The sequence below is a fragment of the Rhyacophila brunnea genome, unplaced genomic scaffold, assembly GCF_057557595.1.
Source record: "Rhyacophila brunnea isolate RB1 unplaced genomic scaffold, BYU_Rbru_1.0 scaffold_7, whole genome shotgun sequence".
Lineage (NCBI taxonomy): Eukaryota > Metazoa > Arthropoda > Insecta > Trichoptera > Rhyacophilidae > Rhyacophila > Rhyacophila brunnea.
In genome coordinates, this window is record NW_028233339.1 from 43,329,186 (window position 1) to 43,356,453 (window position 27,268).

Below are 27,268 nucleotides of genomic sequence, written 5' to 3' on the forward strand. Positions count from 1 at the left end.
TTAAAATACTGATAATGGATTATTTTAAGTATGTAAAATTTACAATCGCATATTTGACTTTGAACTAGATTGATCCAATTACGTTTTTTCGATAATTTCCTGCAGATTGTTAATGGAAATTGCATTTACTTATGTACTTACATAATTATGATAATATTATAATGTTGCAATTTCGATTAATATTTCAATTAATTAAATATTCGCGTGCGCCACTGCCCGCGGCGGTGAACGTATGAATCACGAAAGTCGCGGGAAATACCGGGAAGAGAGTACTTGACATCTCGACGACATGTGCATGCATAGTGCAACAGCGCGGGCTCGGCCAGTGTTGCAACTCCAAAATATTATTTATTTCACAATAAATTTATATTTAAATTTTCAAACGCATTCCATTCGGCCATTATGCAACTTGCGCGCGTTGCCGTTTCGCGCTAAATCGTTTTTTATGCACGCGGCCTGTTTATGGTACAGCGCGGGGTCAGCTTCTAGAAGTCGATAGAGATACCGGCGAATTATTATGGTTTTGTATTGTAAATAAAAGACATACTTACTAATAAATTTCCGCCATCTTCATGCACTTAGTCTTATTACGCACGTGAGATGTAATGAATGATTGACGTATTTCGTGAAATCAATCTATAGTTGTAAATATTAATATTTTATCAATTCCATCGTGTGACAAACGATTCAAATGAACAAAAATATTCCGATAATCGTATACAGTGCGTTGTTAAATTTAATTTGACCGTGTTAAGCATTAAAATATAGGTCACAATTACACTAACTACAATCGCCGGTGGTAACCACACACGGTGGACTGTGTTTCACATACTGTTTGCATGACGTGACGTTACGTTACAGTGTCTAGTTATTTCACGCGTGCATTCACTATTCCCATACTAGCAATGAACACATGGCTTACGGATAAAAAACCTCTGGTGGAATGCCCAATTTTCCGGTTCCTGTAACCAGTCGTACTCACAAGTGGTTATCGTGTGCGCATGGTCTAAGATAATTTTGAGATAAACACGATTAAAATCAATACTATCGACCGAGGTACTTGATGGAATATGAATTAAATTTTTTTGTTGATTTAAGTTTTTTACAATCACATAGATATTATTATTGCAACCTGGGTTTCGCCTTTCGGAATCTTCAGGCATTACGTGCTAATACAAATAAATGAACACAAAAACCTTATACCTAAGTCAACCTTTTTTCACATTTTCTATGTCGTCAAGGTTTCTGCCCAAAAGAAATTCTGTCCAATTCCAAGTCAATAGAGCGTTTTGGTCCAACAATTCACGCATTTTCAATGTATGAAATACTATGACGCCATCTGGTGGTAAAATAATAATTCGATATTCAGAGCGTTTCTTGCCGATTCAATAGGTAGGTAGGTGTGATAAAATGACTGACGACTTGATTTCAAGTTTGTGTCACTCATAGTCATAATACGCACTTTGATATTGGCTAAGCTTCTAAATTGCGTAGTATCTATCACTGTTATAATTTAATATATTTTTTAATTTTTTTATTTAATGAGCACCTTACTTAGATATATTAATATATGTATCTATAAATTTACTGCCCATAATGTGTAGGTGCCTACTGTTCTTTTCAGTAACCTTCGAATCATTTAACTCCCTCAAAAAAACAGTATTCACCTGATAATAAATATCTAGCCAAAATCACCCATGTAGAATATGCCGAATAGTAGATTCAAACATAGCCTAATATACTACGTTTGGTATTAGATTCCACGTCGATTGTCGGGTTGGCGTGTGGCGCGCCCATCAGAATCGCCCCACCCTGCCCCCAGCCCTGCCTCTTCATGGTATTGTCCAAATCAATTCACCGGCGACTCTTCTGTGTCACTTGGCTTTAATTAAAAAGCATTATGCCGCGAAAAACTGGCGCGAAACTTACACGTAGGTACACCGGCGCGAGTCCACGTCAGACATATGAGTTGATTTGTCTACTGGTTTAATTTGTACTAGACAAGGTAGTTGGTTCTTTACTATGCAGTGTCGATTTATTGCACAGGTACAGGAGAAATTTCGAGTCACCTGTTCAAGTCTAGAGGCCCTGTAAATATAACGTAATTTTATTTTGATTTATTTTCAATTAAAATGCATTAGTCGCGAGATGATCTGAAACCCACAGCGGCAATCAAAATGTACGTATGTCAACGTAATTTCGTTCTACATACAGTCAGTGTTGCCATCTTTTCAAAGTGGAATTATAGTACAGAGCCTCCAAAATTATAGTATTTGGGGGAAAAATATAGTACGCGTTGTCATCAGTTGAAAATGTTTAGGTTTTTTGTTTCTCAGAAAAAAATAACCGAGAATTTGAGAAACTCCAAGACCCCTTTTTATTTAGGTACCTCTTCCGACCAAAAATGCTTACCGAGGAATTCAAGAAATTTCATTTTAAACCAGTCAAGTGATTTTTTTACGTTTTTCAAACATTTTTTTCCAGCTTCTCCAAATCTTCTTATATTGCGAAATTATAGTATTTTGCACCAATTTATCGAACGAAAATATCGAAATTTTAGTACTTTTTACGTATATTTTTCGATATTCAAAATAATAGTATTTTGGGCGTACTATACCTGTTTTATATCGTACATAGTACGCGGACCAAAATTATAGTACAAATACTATAATTATAGTACGGTTGGCAACACTGCATACAGTTGAAAATTATTTGCCGTTTCACTTATGTACGCTCTTAAGAGTAAAAATAAAAGAATTAAGCCAATTGGTAACGCCTAATTAAATTCTACAATATTCTAAATAATCGATGTTTTTACTATTTGTTTTTTTCGCTGTAGCAAATCAAATAATTTTCAATTGATTGGAGTTTAATTGTCGACAGTAAATCTTATCAGTGCCCACATTTAGGCACTTTGGTCGTTTTTCGCTGTCTTCAGGAAAAGGTTATATTATTTTCCAAGCGTGGTTAAAATTAATGTATTAGGCATAAAGCCCGCCAAAAAAGCGTTCGGTGCGCTCACTACTGAGTAGGCCCCCTCCCACCCGCGCATTACCCTTCACCAATGTAATAAGGGGCTCAAGGAGCAGAAAATAATTATTATTATCAGCGTCTCTCATAACAAAGCAATAAAAATATTATTAAATTTGTCGGGGCTTGTAATTAATATCGGACACGCAATAACTAAACAAAGAGTTCACTGTTCTTAAATAATGGCTTCTCGCCCGTCTATTGACGACGCTTCGAGGAGCGTGATTTCGTTTGCCGTGTTCAATGAATGGACTACGTTGTATTTTCGTTAATTCGTATCGCTGAGAAGCGAAAAACGGTGACTCATGGGGCAGGCGGGCACAATGCGTCGTCAAATCCAGTGTGCGCTGGCGTATTTGATTACGTTGTATTTTCGATGATTCACATAGATTATAGAAAATGCGCGAGCGCCCCGCAAACCTGCTTCAGTGGACTTTATGCCTTAGGAACACCGATTACGGAAGAAGTATAATTTTTATACCAAATGAAACTTGCACCCACATCCAACGGGGTGGGGTGGTGAGCTGTGTCGATCATGCTACCGGTACAATTGCTATCCATACAGAAATTTCCTAACGTCTATGTATTTAAGATATTATTTCAAATTCCGTTAATATTTATATATTTTGTAGTTTTAAATCAATGTAGATAAATAAATTGAATTAACACTACAAAAAGCGTATTGTGATAGTTGTAATAAAAAAAAACTATTTTTAATACCCTTATTGTGATTTGTGATAAATGTCAATTTTTTTATCGCCACTTTTTCCTTATCACAGTTTATCACCTAAAAATTCAGCGGCATGATAAAAAGTCGATTTGTGGATAATTTACATCAATTGCTTATAATCGCCGCTCAGTCCTGGAGTACCTTTGATAAGATAAGACAAAAATGCCGAAAAATTAGAACGGAATTATTGCCCCAAATTGATGTGTTATAATTATCAATTAAGTAGATAGGTACCTACATTATAGTAGCGGCGAAGACTCCATACTATGCGATTATTTAAACTTGAAGCCTACCTTCTTCACAAAAATGTTTTTTAATTGCATATTGACGTATTCAAATTCTATAAAAATAATGTAATTTGCAAACGACATCTGTCGTATATGTAGGAATATAATATATATTAGGTATATTATATTCCTACTATTATAGGTAATTTTTTCCCCATCAAAATAAAACATTCGCATGCCAAGCAAAATCATCTCGTGTGCCATAGGTTCACCACCACTGATATATAAATTATTTTATTATACATGCGCGCCGTTTGTCATAATATAACATATTTATCGGATTATTCACCAGGCCTCAGCATGTCTATCTCAATGTATGCAAAATGATAGGCTCTGATGCGTAAGTCTAAAATCTTCGCTAATAATATTATTGTCTATGAATGTATCTTTCTCCAAAATAATTAATAATTAGATAAATTAAAAATATTCCTGACAAATGTGCTCTTTTTCTCATATGTCACCTTCGCCACTGCATGATAGTAATACGTTACCTTATTTCATAGAGATCACCCTGACAGCATATCTCATAAAACGAATACCTGTTAACTAACCCTTCCTTGCGTGTTACCCAAGTCCTAAATGTTCTTTGTGTTTGTCACCAGGTGGCAGAAAGCAGCATTGGGGGCGGCGGCGTCTCGGCGTCGCCCGAGGACATGGCCGCCATGATGGAGAGCCTCAAGAGCAACAGCCGATCGACGCGGCAAGCTCAGCACAGTCAAATGAGCAACCAGTCGAGCATGAGCCAGACGCAGGTCACCAGCTCTACCGCGCAGGTATGAATATGTCTCCAAGTTTATTTTTTCCACTGTTACCTAAATGTCTTATGCATAACTATAATATGGTATACTTATCACGTTCTCGTACCTACATAATATAACACCGATCCTTGCTGCCGTCATTTACACCACCTACCTACAGTACAGCACTGACAGATCGCATACATTACATTTTATAGTTTATACCAGATGATTTAGACGCCTTCCGCCGTTTTACCAATCTTGACATAGGATAAATTAAATGGACATAGGTAACTGATGAAACTATTTATGTTCATAAACGGTGGTTCGTTTAGAGACGTATTGGGTCGACGCACTGACTGATAACATCAAAATAAAATTAATATAATTAAATAATTGTATGACCGGTTTGAACTCTTTCGAGGTCCCTTTCAAATTTTTTCCTCCGTATCGATTGCGTCATATGCGTTAAAGAAAATTGCCGCCAGTAACAAGTGTTTCATGTCAATATTATAATTTATACATACCTGCGCATGCATTACATAATATCTTGAAATCACGTGATAATCATAACTAAAAATCCTTATACGCAGTGGGATTCGAAAGCACATCTTTCACTTTCCGTGTGATGGCACTAACCACTAACTAAGGTACTGATGTAGGAATTTCTTAATAAAATGCAGGTATTATCATAAAATCTGCGATAACTGTGGATGTTTAAATAATCAATGAAAACAATTTAGTTACTATTTTCATCCTGAAAAGCATTGAATAAAAATAATAATTTAGTTCTTTGACCAAGTCCGATCCTAATAGGATCATATGGGCCTCCACAAAGTAGAGGTTTGTATTAACAGATTTTGTTTTTTACGAGAAATGGATGTCAGCCACTTGCTCAACCTATTAGGTCCATACCCTGACTCACACACAAATTGAAAAACAATATGTGTAATTGCCATAATAATTTGGTTACCTAATTCTAATTATTAATAATACCTAACACTATCAAGTACTTAGTAAACTGTTATATTTTGTAAAACGTTATAAATGAAGACTAATTTTAAACAAATATGTTAGCATTTACAGAAATTTCCTTCCTTGACTATTTGGTCTCGCCCATCACCTAACTAACTGATGGTTTAAAATGAATGAACCAGACTAGAACATTGATTTTTCCGCAACGCTCTTCGAGTCAACTAGTCGGGAAATGCTAAATGCTTATGCGGAAATAATTTTCATTTGACATTTTCGCGAAGATGCTGGCGGACGGGTTAATGTTACATTCCGTATATGCCAATTTGTATAAGTTTATTACTATGTGAAAACTTTATTTTTATTAGAGGTATATTTGAAAATATTTGCAGTATATTATTCATAACCATACCCGGCAAAATTATCATGGATGTAATCACAGACAGGTAATTGCGTCTGAAACACCAGAACACATACACGCGAACGTATGAGAGAACGGGAGACGGGGAGAAGATAATATTTATGATAATGTTGACAGGTGGTAAATCAGTGGCAAAGGGTGGAGGTAGGCTGTTAAGATACGATATAAATAGTGCATACTAAACTTTGTCAGTCAAACATATTTGCTTTCATTTAACTAAGAATACAATTTGCAGATGGTGTTGGTTAGTTTTTAAAATTATTCTTTTAAACCATGTCTAAATCATACCATAATAGTTTAGGTATGCTATGGACGATCCGACAAAAATAGTGCTCACTTTTTCAGTCATACTTTGTTTTCGTTGAATTAAGAATACATTTTGTAAATGGTAGTTAGTTTTTTTTTAAATTCATTAAACCCTACCTAAGCCAAACCACAATCGATGAAAAATATTTTTCTATCTATAAAATATCTACAATTATGCATGGTTTAATGATATAATTTTCGATATTTTAGATATATTAGATCATTTTTGGACTATTTTCTACTATTACTTGGATTAGCCAGGGTTTAATTGAAATTTAAAAACTAGCTAACAATATGTACATATTGTAACCTTAGTTCACTGAAAACAGATAAATTCGAGTAAATTGGTTAGTGTGCACTATTTATGTCGGATCTTAACAGCCTACCTCAACCCTTCGCTACTGGGTAATACTCGTATTTGCAATAGTCGTAAAATAAATGCTACAAAACAATTGATAAAATATTATCTTTGATCGCATAATTGCGAATAAGATGAATTGAACCACTGTCTATGGTTTTGTTCTTCATAATTTGAAACAACTTTCTATCGGGTCACGTGTTTCTTTCTATTAGAAAAACACTATGAAAAGTCATATATTGAAAAGACCTATATTATTCTGTTAACTCATCCAGTCGGAGATATCATGGGCGGCACTGCTCTCGGCAATAAATTATTATTTTTTGTTGCTAGGTGGAAAACATGACGAGAGAAAGTTTAAAGACAATGTGTTCTTAATATTTCTAAAGAAGCCGTAGGTACTTTATTATGTATTTATGTTTTTAAAATTATCATGCGCGTTTGTTAAAGAGCGACTTCAAATAAATGTGGGCGGAGTTTTGTTGGTTCCAGTGCCAAGTGTTCGTGTTCCCTGGTCAGACCCCTATTCACTGACGTATATTTTAACGGAATTGATCCGACAACAACTCATGGGTGACAATATGTTCTTACTCCCTACTTCAGTTTTAGTTTGTCAATTTATGGCTACAGCCGTATGTTGTAGCTTAACCACTGGGGAATGCCAAAAGAAATGGCATATTTAAAAAAAAAACACTTCCTTATTCTTAGGTCAATAATTAGTATAAAGCAATCATTATTCGTAGGATGTTTATCACATTTGAATGGTCAACAACATAGCTTATAATCAGTATCTTTAGAATTATCTTCAAATGTGTTAATCTTGCCCATTTTTTGAATAATAAAATGCCTAATTCTTGTCAAATTTGGGATCACAGAGATTATCAATATATTTTTTTATCGTAAATATTTCACTATAATAATGTCGACATAAATTATGCTGATGGTTTTATAAATGCGTTTAAAAATTAATAAATGTAAAAAACCACTGCACATTTATGTACTAAAATATGACTATATTCTAAAACATTAGAGCGAGAGGTTTAAAAGAATACAATTTTAAAGAATAATAAAAATACTTTATGCAGTCATCAAATGTTTAAAATAAATATAAAGGATAATAAGGCTTCAAAATTATATAAATTGATTATCTACAACGCTTAAGGAATGTCCAGGATCATGCTTTGAAAATAGCATAAAAGTTCCAGTTTGACCTATGCGTCGCACGTTCCCCCTTAAGAGATCTTGGTGAAATTTACTGAATTGGATTAATACGTAGGTATAAGCATTAACTGGTACTACGATCGAAGTTTCCATTTTTGTACCTTGGCCTGACTATGTATAGGAGGTTTTGAGTTTGAATATATACATACCCACTCATATGTAGTTGGTGTGTACAACTGTGTGGTGAGTGCTTTGTACGATATTGAAATTGCAGAAAAAATCTCCACTTGTATGGCGTCTCTATAAAAACAAACAGTATAAAACTTTGGCCTTCACGGGCTTGATAATTATTTAATTAATTGGCCAGCCTGTAAAATTAATGGCGCGAATCTTGCTTTTCGGTAATGTGTAGGTAAGTACCAACGTTTAAAAATAAAAGATTTTTGAAAACTTGTAGACGAATCATGTCGGTTATAGTGTTTGTATGATAAATGGATAATATAACTTACTATTTTATATATTATATTTCCTGCAGTTCATGGGTAAAAAGGATTACATAATGTGAGGATGATTTTTTTTTCTTTTCATTGTAGTATTATTTAGATTTATTTATTAATTGATAATATTTGATTCATATTAATTACCTGAAATACTCATCACTTCATGATTTATAAATAATACATTCTGCGGGGTGAGATAAGTTTAAATTATATTTGAACACCGAATATTCTTGTAATAGTTTTAATGTCTTATTAAATTAATTGGATTCACATTATTTTATTGTATAAATAATTTTAAAATATAAAATAGACATTGTCCATCTAACTAAGCTGACGAAACCGATCCTGATCCGTCGGTAAATTCTATTAAATACATTGTGTTTTACTTTGAACTAGCGATCGCCTGTGACTTATATTCATAACATATCGAACAAAATGGAGGTACTGATTCGATTTTAATGTAATTTATCGACCATTTTTTAAAATTTAAAATCAATGAAATCGACAATGGTTGGATCTAGGCGTGTCCCCCATTTTTTATGTCTACCCAGTCAGTGTTTTTTCAAACGTACGTCGGGTATCATACTCGAGTAAGTTAGCGAGTCGCAACGATTGGATATACTCCACCCGGGAGTTATGGGTTCGATCCCGGTGAGGACACAATATTTATGTGTTTTACTCAAAGCCTGGGTGTTTGTGATTGTTACAAATTACTAACAACTACCTTGTACGAAAAAGCAAAGGCATGGTTATTAATAATTAAAAAAAAAGATTGGATATAGGCGCGCACCAGACCCGCACCTCACCTCACCGTCCCACCGCTGCTATCCGAGCACTTTACCTACATCACAGGTAGACAACAATTTATTTAAAAAAAAATGTGTTTAGTTATCATTGACAGTAGACACTAAATAATAAATATAAGTTTTTAAAACAGGTAAATTGAAAAGTAATAATACGTTTGTGGGAAATGAGTGTAGTACCTACTATGTTATTACATCGAACTGAAAATATCAAAAATATACATTTAGAAAATAATTACAAGATAAAAAGAACTTTTTAAATACAACGTTTTTAAATTTTTTGTTGAACCCATATAAACTTGACTTGACTAGCTTAAACGGTCAAAAAAAATTGTACTTGACATGTCATATTGATTTCCATAGTAACGCACGTATATATTAATAATTAAGTTGCTAGGACCCCAGACCCCTAACAAGCAATATTGGTGTCGAAATAACTTGTCATACAAAACAGAATTAACTGAAAATGAATTCAATTCTACTTAAAGATGGCTAAAAAATGCATTGGCATCGTGTTCTGATATATTCTAAAAGTTTCAAATGTCTAGCTAGTCGGGAAGTTAGTTACAAATCGATTGCAAGATTTGTACCGGATAAACAACCACCGGACAAATAAGAATACGAGCTAAGAAAAACGCTGTAATAAGCAAATGTTGAATAAAAATAGCAACAGGGTTTAGATTTCCATGTCTACTGAAAATGATGGCTTGTCCAAGTACCTACGACACTTCTGTGGACAAAATAATAATAATTTATCATGCTTTTATCTAGTATTATACTATACATATTATTATGTATATGTGATGTGATAGCTTTTATATTGCGGTGACATTTATAATATAATATTATACTATACTTATATACCTGCCTACCTAGTTATTTCTCACCTTTATGTTTTTGTGAGTTAATATTATTATTCCCACGAACCGCAGGTGGTTAGTGCAGTGGTTTCCAAAGTGTGTGCACTAGAAAATTGGTCCTAAATTTATAATAAATAAAAAGTCAAAGCTAGTTACCATATTTTTATTTTCTTATAACAAGAGACACTATCGTCATGTCCAGGTTCACCAGGAAAGTATAACAGGAGTAGTACCGATTACTCGTAACTGAACAATTATTTAACGTTTACATTATTAATACTCTGTTTTAATATTCATTTATAATTAACTATGTTTTTATTCAACGAATAATTCACAAGATTTAAGAATGTAACATTCTAATTATTGAACATACATAATTTTGAAAACACTCCTAAGAAAATAAATACAAAAAGCCGATCGCCAATAGTAGTTAAATTTGGAAAGCGCTTCAGAGAGTATTAAGAGCCGTTAGTTAAATTTTGTCGCAATTAAGTATGGCGTCTTTAGCATAGTGGTCTATGACTTATGTGAATGGGCGCGTAACCGGAGAGATGCAGGTTCGATGCTTGCGGGAAGGGGGGGGGGGGTGTCTTACTTTTTTCAAAAATATTTTTTCTATTGGTTATAATATATTTTCTCAGAAGTGTTTTCAAAATTATGTATGTTCCATATTCATTTATATTTAAATTAACAATAAATTTTATCTGTTTGACAATAATTATCAAAGTCGATTCATAAGTGGTATAAGTTCGTCCTTTACAAGTGGGATTCCGTAGCCTATTATAGGTAAGTAAACAAAGGTGTATCGTCAAAAAACTTTGGAGACCGCTGCTCTAATGGCCGGTTTGTTTGGCCTATTGCCATTATTTCAGCGGCTGTGTGCCCTTGGTCGCTTCTTGTTACCTGTGTTGTTTGTTATTGGTAACTCGTTTTACTACAAATTCATCACATTAATTAATTATTCACCTGATATCAAATGCAATTAATTACCCACTCTAAATCGACCGTCAATATTTTAATGGAAATCTTATTTAATCTATAATAATTGTAAAACTAAATGATTTAAATTATATAATTACAACGATTGTTTGGATTAGGGGCACGCCTGAGGTTGTCATATCGAAAGAGAATATTTACATTAAAGTTTCCAAGTAATAATGGTCAGAAAGTATCAATTCTTTTATGAAATCGCTATGCCCACAAGTGCAAGACGTTTTAATTTCAGTAACATAATAATTAAATCTGCAATGTCTTTAATCATTGTCCTAGGTAACAATTTTTCACAGCTTTACTGTTTAAATATATTTAAGCGATCTATCCACGGCTTACTTCAAAATCGTTGTTAAGGGGCGGCTGAAGAGCTCGGTATTCAAATATAATTTAGTATGAAATGGACCTCGGCGTCGTACGCACGTTAATTTAAATCGATCTTTTGGCAAAAATCACTAATCATCGGAGATTTTATTTAAAAAATATATTATTATTACTATTGTCGACCTTCTACATTATTATTATTGTGGACAATCTTACATTATTATTTGATAAACAGCTGCACGTGTCCGCTGATCAGAAAACAGGGCTGTCAAAATAATATAATATTTGTAAAATGTTAATTTCATCATAGTTTTTAATCAAACCTGTGCAAGTACATACTGATAACTTGGGTGGATATCGTGGCAAACATACTATTGATATATCTACGGGTATATTATTATTATAACCCAATTCAAATTGAACATAGGTTGATACTCAAATACTATTATAGTATCTTTATGATTTCGAGAAAATAATACGATGGAATATATTATATAATCCATATCAATTATTTGAAAACATTATATTTGCATGTATATAATATAGTGAAAAGGTCAGATAACTGTTTTCTCTGCAAGATAACATCAAAATTTATATAGACTTACTTAAATGAAGAATTACATTCATGAGTGAGCACGGCTCAAAGCTCAAAGTTGACTTTATATAACTAATAAAAAATGCTGTTTGTTTCTACGAATAAAAAATCACGGCAATCAGAAAGGCCGGAAAATATGGCCGACAATGCATGATACACATACATAAAATACACAAAATTACAAACACATACGAAGTTTACCGCACACGTGCAGACCACGTGATATTTATTTACGCAAAATCGTCGCTTTCCAAAATGGCGAATTTGGTTGCCAGTTTTTACTGCGATGAATCAATGTGTTCCTTCCCGTCTTTTTTTATTCGTAGGTTTGTTTACTATGTACCTACACCGAGAAATTTCCATTAATAAAATCGGAAATGAGTTGGAATATAATGCAACCAAAACTGGAAAAATTCTATTATGGGTGTTTACTTTTTGAATTAGTTGACCCCAGAAAAACAGGTACATGCCACTACGTGAACCGCAGTGGATATTAGATGGACAAAACTTAAATAATATAAATATTATAAATAAAACTTTAAAAGTACAAAATAATTATGTCTTCGACAGCCCTGACGCTATTTTTTGCCTGCCAGTCCGACTGGCGAATAAAAAATAAATGTGTGTGGTGACTGTATGTTAATAATTATTTTTAGGCACTCATGATATAAATTATTTCGTCCATTGGCTTTACATAAATAATGGTAGGTACTACCTACCTATTGTTTCACTAGTTGTATAAAAGTAAAATTGCGCAATAAGTACCTATTATTTTTAATATGTTGGTCCTAAATATTAAAAATAAATACTATTCATTATTAATGTTTTTTGGATAGCACATGAAATAAAAATGTAGGTAGATATGCATTTCAACATCCTTCGTATGTTTAATTCTCGGACAATTTCAGGTTAAAAAGTTATTAATATATTATTAAGTTTATATTGTGGTAACCACATAATTGAAAATGTCACCATCATATTGGTTTCAATACTTTCTCCCAAACAGTTGATTAACAAATTGAATTTAGTAACATTTACGTACCTACCTATATTAGATTTTTTGGTCACCCCATTCTGTCTTCACGTCGACCGTGTTTATGATTTAAATTTAATTTAGAGACCATTTACATTTGACACAAGCATTGTCGGCGACCTTTGTATATTGCTAGTAGACCAACAATTCCGGACCACATATAAAAAAATCATATTTTCAATTCTCAAGGGCAATTCTGTAGAGCTTACCCTTAAGGGCCCGCTGAAGAGCCCGCCGTTCAAATATAATTTAGTATAAAAAGGACCTCGGCGTCGTAACTACGTCAATTTAAATCGATCTTTTCGCAAAAATCACTAATCATCGGAGATTTTATTTCAAGAAATATTATTATTATTACTGATAATTTCTGCCGCGCGGAGAATTATTATTATTTTATGAACACCTGCGACATGAAGCCGATCAGAAAACAGGGCTGTCAAAATAATATTAAGCATTCATATTTTTTAAATGTTAATTTCATCATGGTTTTTAATCAAACCTGTGCAAGTACGTACTGATAACTTGGGTGGATTTTGTAGCAAACATACTATTGATATATATACGGGTATATTATTATTATAACCCAATTCAAATTGAACATAGGTTGATACTCAAATACTATTATAGTATGTTTATGATTTCGAGAAAATAATACGATGGTATAATTAATCCATATCAATTATTTGAAAACATTACATTCGCACTTTGCACAAAATTACAAACACATTCGAAGTTTGCCGCACACGTACAGACCACGTGATATTTGTTTACGCAAAATCGTCGCTTTTCAAAATGGCGAATTTGATTACCAGATTTTACTGCGATGAATCAGTATGTTCCTTTTTGTCTTTTTTTATTCGTAGGTTTGTTTACTATGTACACCGAGAAATTTCCATTTATAAACTCGGAAACGATTTTTACAGAAGAGTTTTGGAATATAATGCAACCAAAACTGGAAAAAATTCTATCATGGGTGTTGACTTCCTGAATTAGCTAACCCCAGGTCCATGCCACTACGTGAACCACAGTGGATATTAAGCCATTTCCACACTGGCAACAAGTTGCTGGCAACCTCATTAAATTTTACGATACTTACCATAATTGCTTAAGAAATTTTACAATAATTATCGTAAAATCTAACGAGGTTGCCAGCAAATTAACTTGTTGCCAGTGTGGACCCGGCATTAGATGCACAAAACTTAAATAATATATATTATAAATAAAAATTTAAAATTATAAATATATATTATGATTTATGTCTTCGACAGCCCTGATGAAATAAATGTGAAATATGAGTCGGATCAGTCACAGAGCAAATTTATTAACACAAACAACTTTGACACGACCTTTTTATATTAACTAGTAGACCAGATATTATGGACCACATGTTAAAAAATCATATTTTCAATTCTCAAGGCCATTTCTGTAGAACGTCCTCTTAAACTCAATCAATACAAATAATAAAAGTTGAACATACTGTACCACTTTTGTTTAGGATTTATGGTTAATATTGTACACACAAAAACTACTTTGTATGATAAGAATAGATAATATTCCTGTTACGTACCAATTATTAAAATTACAATATTAATTTAAAAAGTTCAATAGATAAACAACTTTGATTATTGGAATATTTTAAATGATTTTTTTTCATCCACATTTCCGCATTTTTCTGTCGCTTTACACAACGGCATCTGGCGACAAGGCGGCGAATGACATTCGATTAATTAAGCGAAGACATGAACCCCATTTTCACGACGCCCTGTCGACAATTTTCCGGAACATCATAAATTTACTCTTTACAACTGATTAAATTGGTGTTTATTATTGGGGTACACCGGTTTAGTGACGTGTATTATGTACGTGACGAAAATGTGTCTTTTTGGTAATTATTTGGCACTAAATTTTACTTTGTTGACGTGAAAATAAAACACTTTTGAAAAAATCATTAAGTTATTGAATATTTCCCACATTTTCTTACGAATATCATCAGTTTGGGTTGATCCACTACTGGATGAAGGTCTCCTCTATTTCCGTCCAAGCTTCTCGGTTCATATTTCTTCGCTGCCACGTTCATCTGCTGAACTGAATAATTTCGTCGATCCAGTGGGTTTTAGAGTGTCCCTGTAGTCATATAGTATCCCTCGGATACCACTGTAATGCCTGTTTCAAACAGAGCAAATATTATCGCGGGATACTAAATCGCGCGACCATTTTACGTGTTGCTGTTGCCGTGGTGCGTATAACTGTATATTATATTCTTTCACACTATAGATCTACCATCGTAAGTTGGCGGCCGGTCGAATTTGAAACTAAAATTGTCCATCGAGGATAAATTTGTTACAAATGCCATTTAATTTTACAACATGTTTGGATTGCATAATATTTGTACAGAAATCTACTACCAATAAAAAATTATAAATTACCATTTTTTTGTTAGTTATGGTAATATTCTCAATGTCATACTAGCGCCCTCCCTGAAACGCCAATTTATGATGGTAGATCTATAGTTTCTTTGTTTTTTTCATCCTTTAGGTCACGTATACCGAGACACTATAAATATACCACATAAGCGTGAAGTTCGATAGTTTTGATAGTGAATATGACGTAGTTAGAGCGACGCCAAGCGAGAGAAGCTGATGTAATTAGCTTCATGTAAGAGTAGTCAGAAATTATAATGGTAACAATAATTAAATGTACCCCATCAATTTCAAGGTTAAGTTGTTCCACTATTTAAAAAAATTGCTAGATATAGTGTAATGTGAAAGCTTATTTCTATATGGTTTCATGCTCCATTGCAACTGCTTGGCGGACAATTTGTCGCGCGATAATATTCGCTGCGTTATGAAACGGTGATATGACTACCATTAAGGCTTGTTTACACGGCCTTAGTGATAAATCAAATCAAATTTGGCCACATCATGCGGCATCCCGAGAAGTATCGCCTTCTACATCTCATCATTCAAGGGAAGATCTCCGGTAAGCGAGGCCCTGGTAGAAGAAGAACGTCCTGGCTCAAGAACCTCAGGGACTGGTTTGAGCTCAGCACTCCATCCCTATTCAGAGCAGCGACGGACAGGGGCCAAATGGCCAAATTCATCGCCGACGTCCGATAACGGATATGGCACACAAAGAAGAAGAAGTGATAAATCTGATAATCGTTAGTACTCAATAATCGCATTGATACCGACATGTGTAAACTGGCCGAATTAGTAATAATAATAAGCACTAGTATTCGGCTTGTTTACGCGTGTCGGTATTAGTGCGAGTAGCGAGTGCTAAGCCCGTGTCAACAATCCCTTATAATTGTCCTCCATCGTTACTGGCAGTTTAAATCAATCTAAAATTGTGTCAGTGCTGCCATCTTTTTCTATGCTCAGTATTTAGTCCAAAGGCGTAAAAATTATAGTATTTCTGAAAAATATATAATACAGGAACATTTTTCGTCTTGAAACGTTTAAAATTATAGTATTTTGGTATATTTGACGTAAAATTTTAGTATTTTACATTTGTCGCGGAATTAAAATTATATATAATGTACTATAATAATTATCATAGTACGGTTGGCATCACTGAATTGTGTTGAAATGGTTATTTTTATATATTCGAGTGATACTAGTGTAGTGTTCAGTTTGCTATATAAATGAATTTGCATTGCCGAAAACTGCAGCTAATATAATGTATGTATATTTTTTGTAGTATTTTTGAGCTTTATTTCCACATTGTTTTTATCTATTTTTCTTCAACATATTACATATTTCCTGTCACTTCGTCAAAGACGTGCATTTTACCTATTTCCGGCTTTCTCATTCAATTGTATTATCATAAGTAGTACCTACCTGTGCGATATTTAGACCGATTATCGTTTGTAAATCAATCATTTTCAATACAATAACACTAGGATTATTTTTATGTATTTAGTATTTTATAATTTGATTAGCAAAACCTATTTTACTTTGAATTTCTTTAAATATACATTTATGAATCGGATTCAAATTAAATACTTATTTTCCGCGTCTGAAAACGGACTGCCGGTGTTTCGTGGAAAACAACGGCATTAACCGTTCTCTTGAAAACTGTCTGTTGAATATTCTTTATAAAACTGAAACATGTTTTATTTATATGTATTACAATTTACCATTAATGCGGACTAGTATGATTTTTTTGTAAAAGACTCATGCTTCTGTTACATTGAAAACTGTTCTAATTATAGTGTGCATTATCGTTTCCGGTAAATCGGTTTATCGGTAAATGTAAACCGGTAAATTTATTTGTATTTACCGGTATTCAGGTAAATAAAAAAAGCATATTTTTAGTAATGTAATTACACGTTCTAATATTATGTAGTCTATGTTGTATATCAGTGGTGTACGGTCCATAGACAATGTCGATGCAGAGCAACCCCCGAAATATTCGGTTAATTACTATCAATGCGTTTATTGCGCAAGTGTATAGTAAATTTTATTAAATTATACTGCAAATAGTTCTATAATTTACACAATGTATACACAATTTGTTGTAGATAGCCGTAAAGAGGGGTGTACAGTGTACACACATACATACGTTATTTTACAGGCATGTTATGTGTTCATTTCACCTGCCCGCACAGTACAATAAATACATGTACTAAAACAAAATGCCAGTTAGTAAAATTATCTGCAATTTATATTGTTAGTTCCATGAAAATAAATAAGTATGACTGACAAAGTTAGGTGTGCACTATTTATGTCGGATCTTCACAGCCTACATCCACCCTTCACCACTGCTATGTAGAGGTGGCTATACAACGCATGCCACTCGTGTTATTATATTCCTCACATAAGACTCCAAAAATCTTTCTCAATTAGGTACCTATATTCTTTGTAATAATGCCTGCTTGTTTTATTTTTTTTGTTTAATGTTCCCCAGCTCTCCGATCAATAGAATAATTTACCTGTCTTATTTGCGCTATATTCGTTACCTGACGTCTGAAATGATTTGGGTATTTTTTTCACTATACTATAGTAAGGAATAAGTGCTGATTTATTTTTTGTGCGATTTTTGAGCTAGAACCATAAATTTTCGCTCGAATAATAAATAACATGCAGAAGTTAATACTTTTTAGGATGATATCACATCGTCAGAGTCTAGCTTTATTATACTAACCGGATTAAAATGCTAGCAAACGCATCTTCCTTAAAAATCCCTGCATAATATCTTTCAGTAGTTTAATAACTCCCTGCTGCATAAACCAATTATTGCACATGGGGACAGTTGTACATCTCTGGCTGACATAATCAGGCGCCACAATATTTACAAAACTAATCCTCTTTGGCGTCGCGTTTCATAAAGATAGTGATGTTGGGACGCTATTTTGGAAACCCCCGTCACTCTCCGATCGCCCCTCGCGATGACGAAGAGGTAAATCCCACGACACGCTGATGCTGCGAACGTCCGACGCTCATCACGGCGCCGCGAAGATGTGATTTGTCACGACTATTGGCTGGCCAGGTCTAGACGTGAAAAAGAATTAAATCAAATTGATGACTACACGGCTACATCAATAACATCATACTTATAATTCGAACGGTTCTCAAGGTGGAAAATTAAAAGACTTATTTTTTAATTGGCGCCGCAGGAGAAACATAATAATTAAATATGTTTTAAAATGTATTAAAAAGCGCGCTTATTATACTTTTTTATTTGTGTATGGTATCATGACAACATTATTTTGATTATGCACTGTTATGTGATTAAAATAATGGAAGCACATTACATACTTGAAAAATCCAAATATTAAACATACATAATTTTGAAAACACTTCTGAGAAAATATATTATAACCAATAGAAAAAATCTTTTTGAAAAAAGTAAGACACCCCCCAAGAATCGAACCTACATCTCTCGGGTATCGCGCCCACGCACATAGACCACTATTCTAAAGGAGTCATACTTAATTGCTACAAATTTTAACTACCTAATAGCTTCTAATACTCACTGAAGCGCTTTCCAAATTGAGCTACTATTTGCGATCGACTTTTGTATTGTAAATCAAAGTAGGAAAAATAAGATTTAAAGATTTTTTTCTATTGGTTATAATATATTTTCTCAGAAGTGGTTGCAAAATGATGTATGTTCAATAATTAGAATGTCACATTCTTAAATCTTGTGAATTATTCGTTGAATAAAAATATTAGTTTACATAATGTTACATTTTGTATGAACCGAATGTTTATGAATCACGGTTTGCACTTTGACAATAATTGGTTAAATAACCTTTGCCGTATTAACATTTTGTCATCATTGAAATCATACCTAACTAAACTAATATTCTCTGATTGTCGTCGCTAGCCTTTTCTATTATGGTCGCCATGTTGGATATCTCGTCCTCTTCCAAGAACGTTTTAGTTTTTTTTAATGTAGCTTTCCCAAAAATATAATTTGACACGTAACTTCAATAATTATATTATAATAATTTATACTTTTAATGGGGGCCAAGTTGGTAAACATGGCTCCCATTTTGTTGGGTGGATAAATTTCAGTTGACTTCTCTTTCTTAACGAGAAGTCGACATCGCATGACGTATCCCAAGTTTGGTGATCTTCTCAAAAAGTGAAATTTTTCGTTGTACATTGCAAGGTCAACTATGTTCCAATATCAGATGTATATTTGAATTTTCCTCAGTTAATGTTATTAATTTTCCAACTTGGTGACACGTTAATCGTGCTGATTTATATTCTCTGGACTCGTAGTGTAATGTGTTCGATGTTATGAAATGAGTTTCCTCGATGATGTGGAAGTCACTATCGATGCAGTGAGTCAGAATCTGGACCCATGTCCAGCTGTGCGGAGACACAACAAACATTGACAGGGCATAAAAATAGATGCAGACAGGCCTATTTATAGTCCACTTGTCACTTTGGGCACAGTGAACAGAACTAAGCGATGTTCACTTGTGCGTAGTGCATTAATTGTATGAACTGCCGGGAATTGTTATTCTATTATTTTTACCATAGCAAGTTTCGCTTGCTACTCGTCGTCTTTTGGTTTCTTTTATATTAAGACGATGTCTTTACCTAGCGGAAAAATACAAAGCTTGCAATTTGAGACATTTTTTTTGATAATTTACAATTATTTCAACTGTATTAATTAATGAATATGTATCTGAAAACATTAAAAAGAGAAATATTTTTTTATTTTAAGTCAAAGATAAACTTACAATTGTAAAAAAATGGTCACACATATTTATTATTAAAATTTGGCTTATTAAGTTTTCTATGCTGTAGGAGGTTCGTAAGAGATGTTTGACTACTTAATTAATTCATAGCTATAATATTTTTTATATTTATTTAAAAAAACGTCAATTTTTATAAAAATATAAATATGTATAACTTGAAATCCTTTTTATTTATATCAAACCGAACTCCAATATTGAGATTATACCGAATAAGATTTTTTTTTAAATTGATGTTATCACAAAAAAATGATAATTATCACTTCTAACCGAAAATCAATTACTAATTTGATTATGTTTTTTTTTATTATTATTAACAATTTAACTCAGTAAGCTATCGCTATCGGTTATCGAGTTATCTAGTGTTATCTCGATAACATAGAATTACATCACTAAATAAGTATTGTAATCCAATGAGTAATGAATAACTAATAACAAATACCTGTTAATTAAATTAAGCCGATAATATTTCGTCTGGATCAGAGATCGGGGAACAGTGGTAGATTAAAAAGGAATCAGGATAATTTTCGGGTTAATGGGCTCAATAAATGATACGAAATAATGATAAATATTATTACAAATCCAATGTAATCATACATGAGTATAAAAACACTTGGACCTCGAAGAAAGCATCCGTGATACCTTACTATTAGTATTGTTTTATCAACAATATAAGTCAAAAACCTTATTATTTTAATGAAACGGTTCATTTCTTTAATAGTTTTTCTATTAATGATATTCTTAATTAAACTTTGGCTTTTAGAGATGTCTATTTTCCAATTCAAAAGCAATACTTATCCGTTTTTTTTTGTTTACTTTCAAACGGGGAGGAGGTAATATCATTTTACACTAGAAAAGAAAAGTAGCCCGTTACAATGTCTGGACAGTGTGTGAAAAAACTATAATTGCCTAAATTAAATTTAAGGAATATTACTATTTATACAAAGGAATAACTTTGGAATTTTTGCGTCATAGATGAATCAATTAAATGCGATAAAATAACAATTATTTTATTATAAATCAGTACTAGGCGAAGCATGTAGAGCTCCTTTCCGTCGAGCTATATTATTATCGTAACTATTTTTTTCTAGATTAAATAATGCTCGAAATAAACAAAATGTAAATTTTACAAAATATTGAGATAGGTACTAACAACCTCTTTTTGTGACGCCACCCATTTGGACCCTCCCCGACCGCTATGGGTAGGTACTAAAACTAATTCGCTACGCATTTGGTTGACGCTTACTCTGGATTCATAAAGTTCAAGAGTACCGCAGTGGCCCAAAAAACTGACAATTGACATTTTTTCCATCATAAAGAAATGACAAGTCCCCGCCGGGGGTGTAAAAACGATTAAGTGCCCCTAAACGCCACCAATCATCCTCATTTGAGCATTGAATAAGACAGTGTTCAGTTACGACCTCCCTGTCGAACCAAGAAGACCCGTTGTTAACTAAATTCTCCGCACACGCGCAGTATAATTAAACCTTAAGCAACCCCCTCCCCCACCAAAAAAATTCTACAACACTCCAGCGATTCCTTCCTGTATCCCTCCGGAGCCAAGAGGCGGTTTGTTAGTACATACCTATACTTGCAGTTCTAATAAGATCAAGCTAAACATTCTAAACCATTGAACTTATGCTAGTACTTTGATACATAGCTTTATAAGATTTACCATTGTCTTTTATCTCGGTTTTAAAACTGTGATAAATAAAGCTGCAGTTATAAATATTAAATTATCAGACTTGTAACAAATTTAAAGCAGGTTCACGAACAAACATGAAATTATAATATTAGTACTTATGTAAGATTATATTATTGTTTTTTTTTCATTGGACGTTGGCCAAGTGATTTTATTGTTTTTAAATTAAGAACGCAGCGAAGTTAGTCGAGCAATGTTTCGCTGTTATCTGCTATACGTTCGCCATTCAAATTATCCAATTCACGTGAAGATAGCGACGAAATTACAGTCAAGGGCGTGCTGCAACTACCTAGGGGTCAACAAAAATATTGTGTAATATTTATATAAACCGAGGTATACTATGTTATATTCAGTGACGGAACTACATTGAACCACGCCACGACGGACTTTGTTGAAGGTGATGAAAATGGAGAGCAAAACAAAATATTTCACTTCATTCGAAGATTATAGTTTTGAAGTTGTGAACTTAAGTCGATTTTTATGACACATTCATGTAATACAAATTCAAAAAATGTAAGACTCCAATAACTAAGGTCCTACTTACCTATCTTAATAATATTTTTTTGAATGTCATAAAAATGTATGCTGTCGCAGCAGTACCCTCACCTTGCAAAATAAGTGGCCTAAAGCTCGGTTTTCATTGGTAGAGTTAGCGGTGGAGTACTTTGTCAAGTACCTACTAGATATCCTTCTAACTATTACAGTACCTACTAGATCATGGTAGAGTAAGGTAAGATTGTACAGTGGGATAGTAACCCTGATATTCGCCTTCCTCCACCATTGATTAACTACGATACTGTGTTGTTAGATGAATTGTTCAAAATTAAATATTTAATTTTTATTGAAAAACCTCAGTAGATTGATAAAAATGTATGTATAAAAATCAAACTATCAATTTTAGCTAATGAATATTTGGTAAGTTGCCTTTAAAGCGTGCATATTGTTATACTTTCTGAAGTATCTTTGTATAGAAATAACATATAACTTTTTAAATGTCGTTTTTTTATTTCTAATAATATGTCGTTACATCAAGAATTAATAGTAAACATAATGAATAACAAAGTATCAATAGATTTGATGAAAAGTCAAAGTATAATAAGTCTTCAGGTCCTCACCAACACTGCCGTACGACCTCCGCTATATGCTACCAACACTGTCGCAACGCAATATTTGATTTTTCCCTTTTTGCTCGCTCAAATGCAAGGTTGACAACGGGCGCTAGTGAAACATACTATTTAGCGTTGGCGAAGGGTGGAGGTAGGCTCTTAAAATCCACTATAAATAATGCACACTTAACTTTGTCAGTCATACGTATTTGTTTTCATTGAAATAAGACTACAATTTACAGATGGTGTAAAATGTTTTAAAATTCAACTAAACCCTGCGAAACCAAGCCATAATAGATAATAGTTAAAAAAAAATACTCGTCTATCTATAAATATCTAAAATTATGCAATTAAATCATACACTACTTTGAATATTTTATAGACAGAATAATATTTTGTATATATTATAGTTAGGTTTAGGCAGGGTTTAATGAATTTAAAAAAATGAATGTAATCAATATGTGTAATCCAACGAAAACAAAGTATGAATGAAAAAGTGTGCACAATTTTGTCGTATCGCCCAAAATATAACAAAACTATTATGGTTTGGTTAGGCAGGGCTTAATTGATTTTTAAAAACTAACAAATAAAATCTGTAAATTGCATTCTTCGTTCAATAAAAACGAATACGTTTGAATAACAAAGTTTAATGAGCACTATTTATGGCGGATCTTAACAGCCTTCCACCACCCTTCGCTACTGATATTTAGTCTATTTTCATCTCACTCGTGCCCATCATCCTACACTTCGGCAAGCAAGAAAGATAAATTCTATCTTCGATGACTCCACTTCTCCATACAGAATAGTTGAGTACTCGTGCTAGTAAGTACTCTACCACTCGCTCGTCAAATGAAAACCAGTCTTAACTCAGATGCCCCACAAAATTAAACAGGACAAAAGTCAATCTTACCCCTCCGATCTTTAATAATTGCTCACCGTCACTGCTCGCGATATCAAGAAAACGTCGTGACATCATAACATCAATTAGTTTAGTGTGAAGTAACGTTCCGTAGAATCGACATGTACCGCTACAAGTTACGTGAATTTTAAAACGGAACCTGCCAACTTATTGGCGGAGTAAACATTACCGAAAATTTTGAATCACCCGCCAGATAGGAAACGTCACAAGTTTTCGCGGGAAAACTCGACGCCTGGCAGGGGCGCCGCACAACCGGATGCGCGCCTTCGGTAAGAAACTTTCAAACTACGGCCATATTGAATGATCATTTTTTGTACACATAACCTCACAAAATAAATACATATTCTTTATATATTGTGTCGGCAATTTATATAGGTACCTGTGTGACATCTTAGATAATTTCGTTATAGGATTATATAATAGATTTAAAAAAAAATGATAATAAGTTGGCATTATTTATTTACTGGTTGATGCAACGTATTTATCACACAAACATTATTTGCTATAAAATCTACGACTTGATTTGAAGTGTACGATTTAAAACTTAAATAAAAAATTACGTCAAACGTGTTAAATTAAAATTAATTATTGCATTTTGTAGTGAAATACTTAAGAAAACATACTTATTTTTAAAAAGTAAGAATCAAACATCATTTTTCACTGTACGGCTGATTCGTGCGCATTAAATCTAATATAATAATATACTGTCAGCAGTATTGCACTCTTCGTCAAGTTAGAGCGGCTGGCTTTATAATTAAGTCCAATTTATTAACGGTAACCTAACTTACATAAATAATTATTGAATTATCATTTTTTTAAATTAATTTTGAATAGACAAGATTTAAGAATCTCAAATTGTTATTATCGAAATTACAAAACCTGTCGTTTCGACTAGTCACTAGACGAATATTGTAGTGGGTATTAATTAATATATAAGATTTAGTTTGCTTAGTATATAGACACAATTGTGTATAGATTATGATAAGGAGTCGTCCATATATGATGTCACGCCCATAGGGTGGATGAGTTTGATATAGTGTGATAATTTGTATTTCATTTATAGTCGTAATCCCACAAATTGCATTTATTTTTATACTAACTTCAATATTGTGCACGGTTATGCAAATTGATTTTTAACATACCGGAAGAGGCTTGAAACGTTTACAAGCGACACTGATGCAGTATTATTTATATTAATTAATAACATTGTGTGTCAGTGATCACTGATCAGTGAGTGATCAGTGTGATCACTGATTAGTGATTCTAATTAGTCATCTCATCACTTTTAATCCATTTTAAACTCGCTCAGTTCAAATATTAAGAAATCTTATTACTTAATTGTGTTGCTTGTGTTTGTTATCTGATTATTATTTGACCCATACAAAATAAGCATTACTCAGAGTGGCTTATATAAAATTTTATCTTTAGTTATTTTTAGCGTCGTTCAAGAGCAAAAAAAATGAATCACTTCACTGATTAATCTGTGAGAAAAATGTATTTATTTATTTATAAGATTATATGTTTATTATTTCTTTTTTGTCTTGCATGTTTTCTGCATATGTTGATTAATATGACATCAATTAGATAATGTAGTACATTCAATTTGAAATAAAATTGTGTATTCTGTGTAATAACAACATGAAATAGAATTAGACGCAATTCACCAATAAAAGTTTCCTTACCAGCGTTGCCCGAATAACGTCATGGATGCACAATTGCACACAATATTTTCAAGCCAATTTAATTATTTAAGCATACCAACATCTAATAATTGCTATATCTAATACCGAAAGGGTATTTTCTCAGATGAATTTAAAATGGACAGATGAAAGAAAGAGCTGATGTTCTATTGAGAAATCGAAATTACTTGTCAAGTCAACATGATAAATACTCATGTTACCAATTCATTAAACAGCAGAAAGAAACTCTTTAGGAAGTAAAAATCTTCAGCCATGTACAAATAGGCGAGTGTCGGGAAAAAATATTGTTTAATATACCTATTATTTTGAGTTGATAAAGAGTTTTGTAGTTTGTGTTGTCATTTATGATTGATATTAGATATATAAATAAACATTAGAAATATTGAACTGTGTTTTTTTAGGTTTTCCCGATTTTTTTTATTCCATATGGTAAAAATCCCGATTTGGTAAAATAATTATCTGGCAATTAATGTAAAAATAATAATTGATCGATCTTTTTATTTTGAAAGTACTAAACCAGTGGTAGCCAAACCGTGGCGCATTGGGTGATTACACGTGGCGCATTGCATCTTTGCGCCTACTTATTCTTTTGAAGTGGCGCCAAAACTGAATCCATCTTCATATTTTCAACACCTGAGTGCTTTCAGTTCAAGTCATACAACCTTGTTACTCTACTATTTGACATATTTAATATATAATTACCTAAATATATTTGTGGTATTTGGTTAAATTAACTAAACCGTGATGTTGGTATTATTTTTTCATCATAATAATAAATGTTTGGTAAAATACACGAATTTCATTACAATGCCAACACACATACACATAAATCCGCGCTCTGAATTTGGTTACACATATATTTTATTTTATAGGAAAAAATGTAGGTACTACTTATCAGTTATCACAATTCGTTGTTTTTATTCTTATTGTCTTGTTGATTGTCGTCGCTGTGGCCGACCCCTGGCGTCGGCGTCGCAACGCCCACTCATAGACAAACAACTCACCGCATGACTCGTGTTTTCTGTTTATAGATGGTGTCCACTGCCAGCGTTTCCAGCAGCCGCGTGGCTTCCTCGAGGCTCCACCATCTCACGTCAGAGATGAAAGCGAATTCTATGAAGTCGGACCTCTCCGAACTCAAGAACTCCATCTCTGAAATGAAAAATCTCTCCAGTGCCGCCGCGAACTTCACCCAAAGGTGACCACCTCTCATAGTCATAAACCGCTCTCGCGACTTATTGCTCTGTGCCTACGAATCGAATTTAAGGTGTTGTTAATAATCGTTTATGAAGTATATACAATAGACTTTTCTGAAAGAATATTATGCGGGAGTTTTAAAAGAGTTAATATTGGTTGTCACACCACGAATATAGTGCTGATAAAAACTGATTTTTACGAACAAAAACTGTGTGAAAAATCTTCAATACAAGCCAAAGTTTGATTGTTTTGTCTACAAATAAACTAAAAAAATTTCTGTGTTCCTAATAATCCACTCGCATATATATATATATTCGTGAATAT

The 27,268-nt window shown here is 33.1% G+C and overlaps 1 protein-coding gene across 12 annotated transcripts in view; it reads left to right on the top strand.

Annotated features, from left to right (window-relative positions):
• Sarm (sterile alpha and armadillo motif) overlaps positions 1–27,268 on the top strand; it is a 343,946-nt gene that overhangs the window by 267,898 nt on the left and 48,780 nt on the right. For 11 of the 12 annotated variants that reach the window (XM_085958226.1, XM_085958234.1, XM_085958231.1 and 8 more), the window contains 2 exons: positions 4,650–4,820; positions 26,779–26,945. In XM_085958226.1, coding sequence (XP_085814352.1) covers positions 4,650–4,820; positions 26,779–26,945 — 338 coding nt within the window. Of the gene's footprint in view, positions 1–4,649; positions 4,821–24,119; positions 24,317–26,778; positions 26,946–27,268 lie in introns of those variants that run through there. The other variant, XM_085958238.1, reaches the window with a different exon arrangement.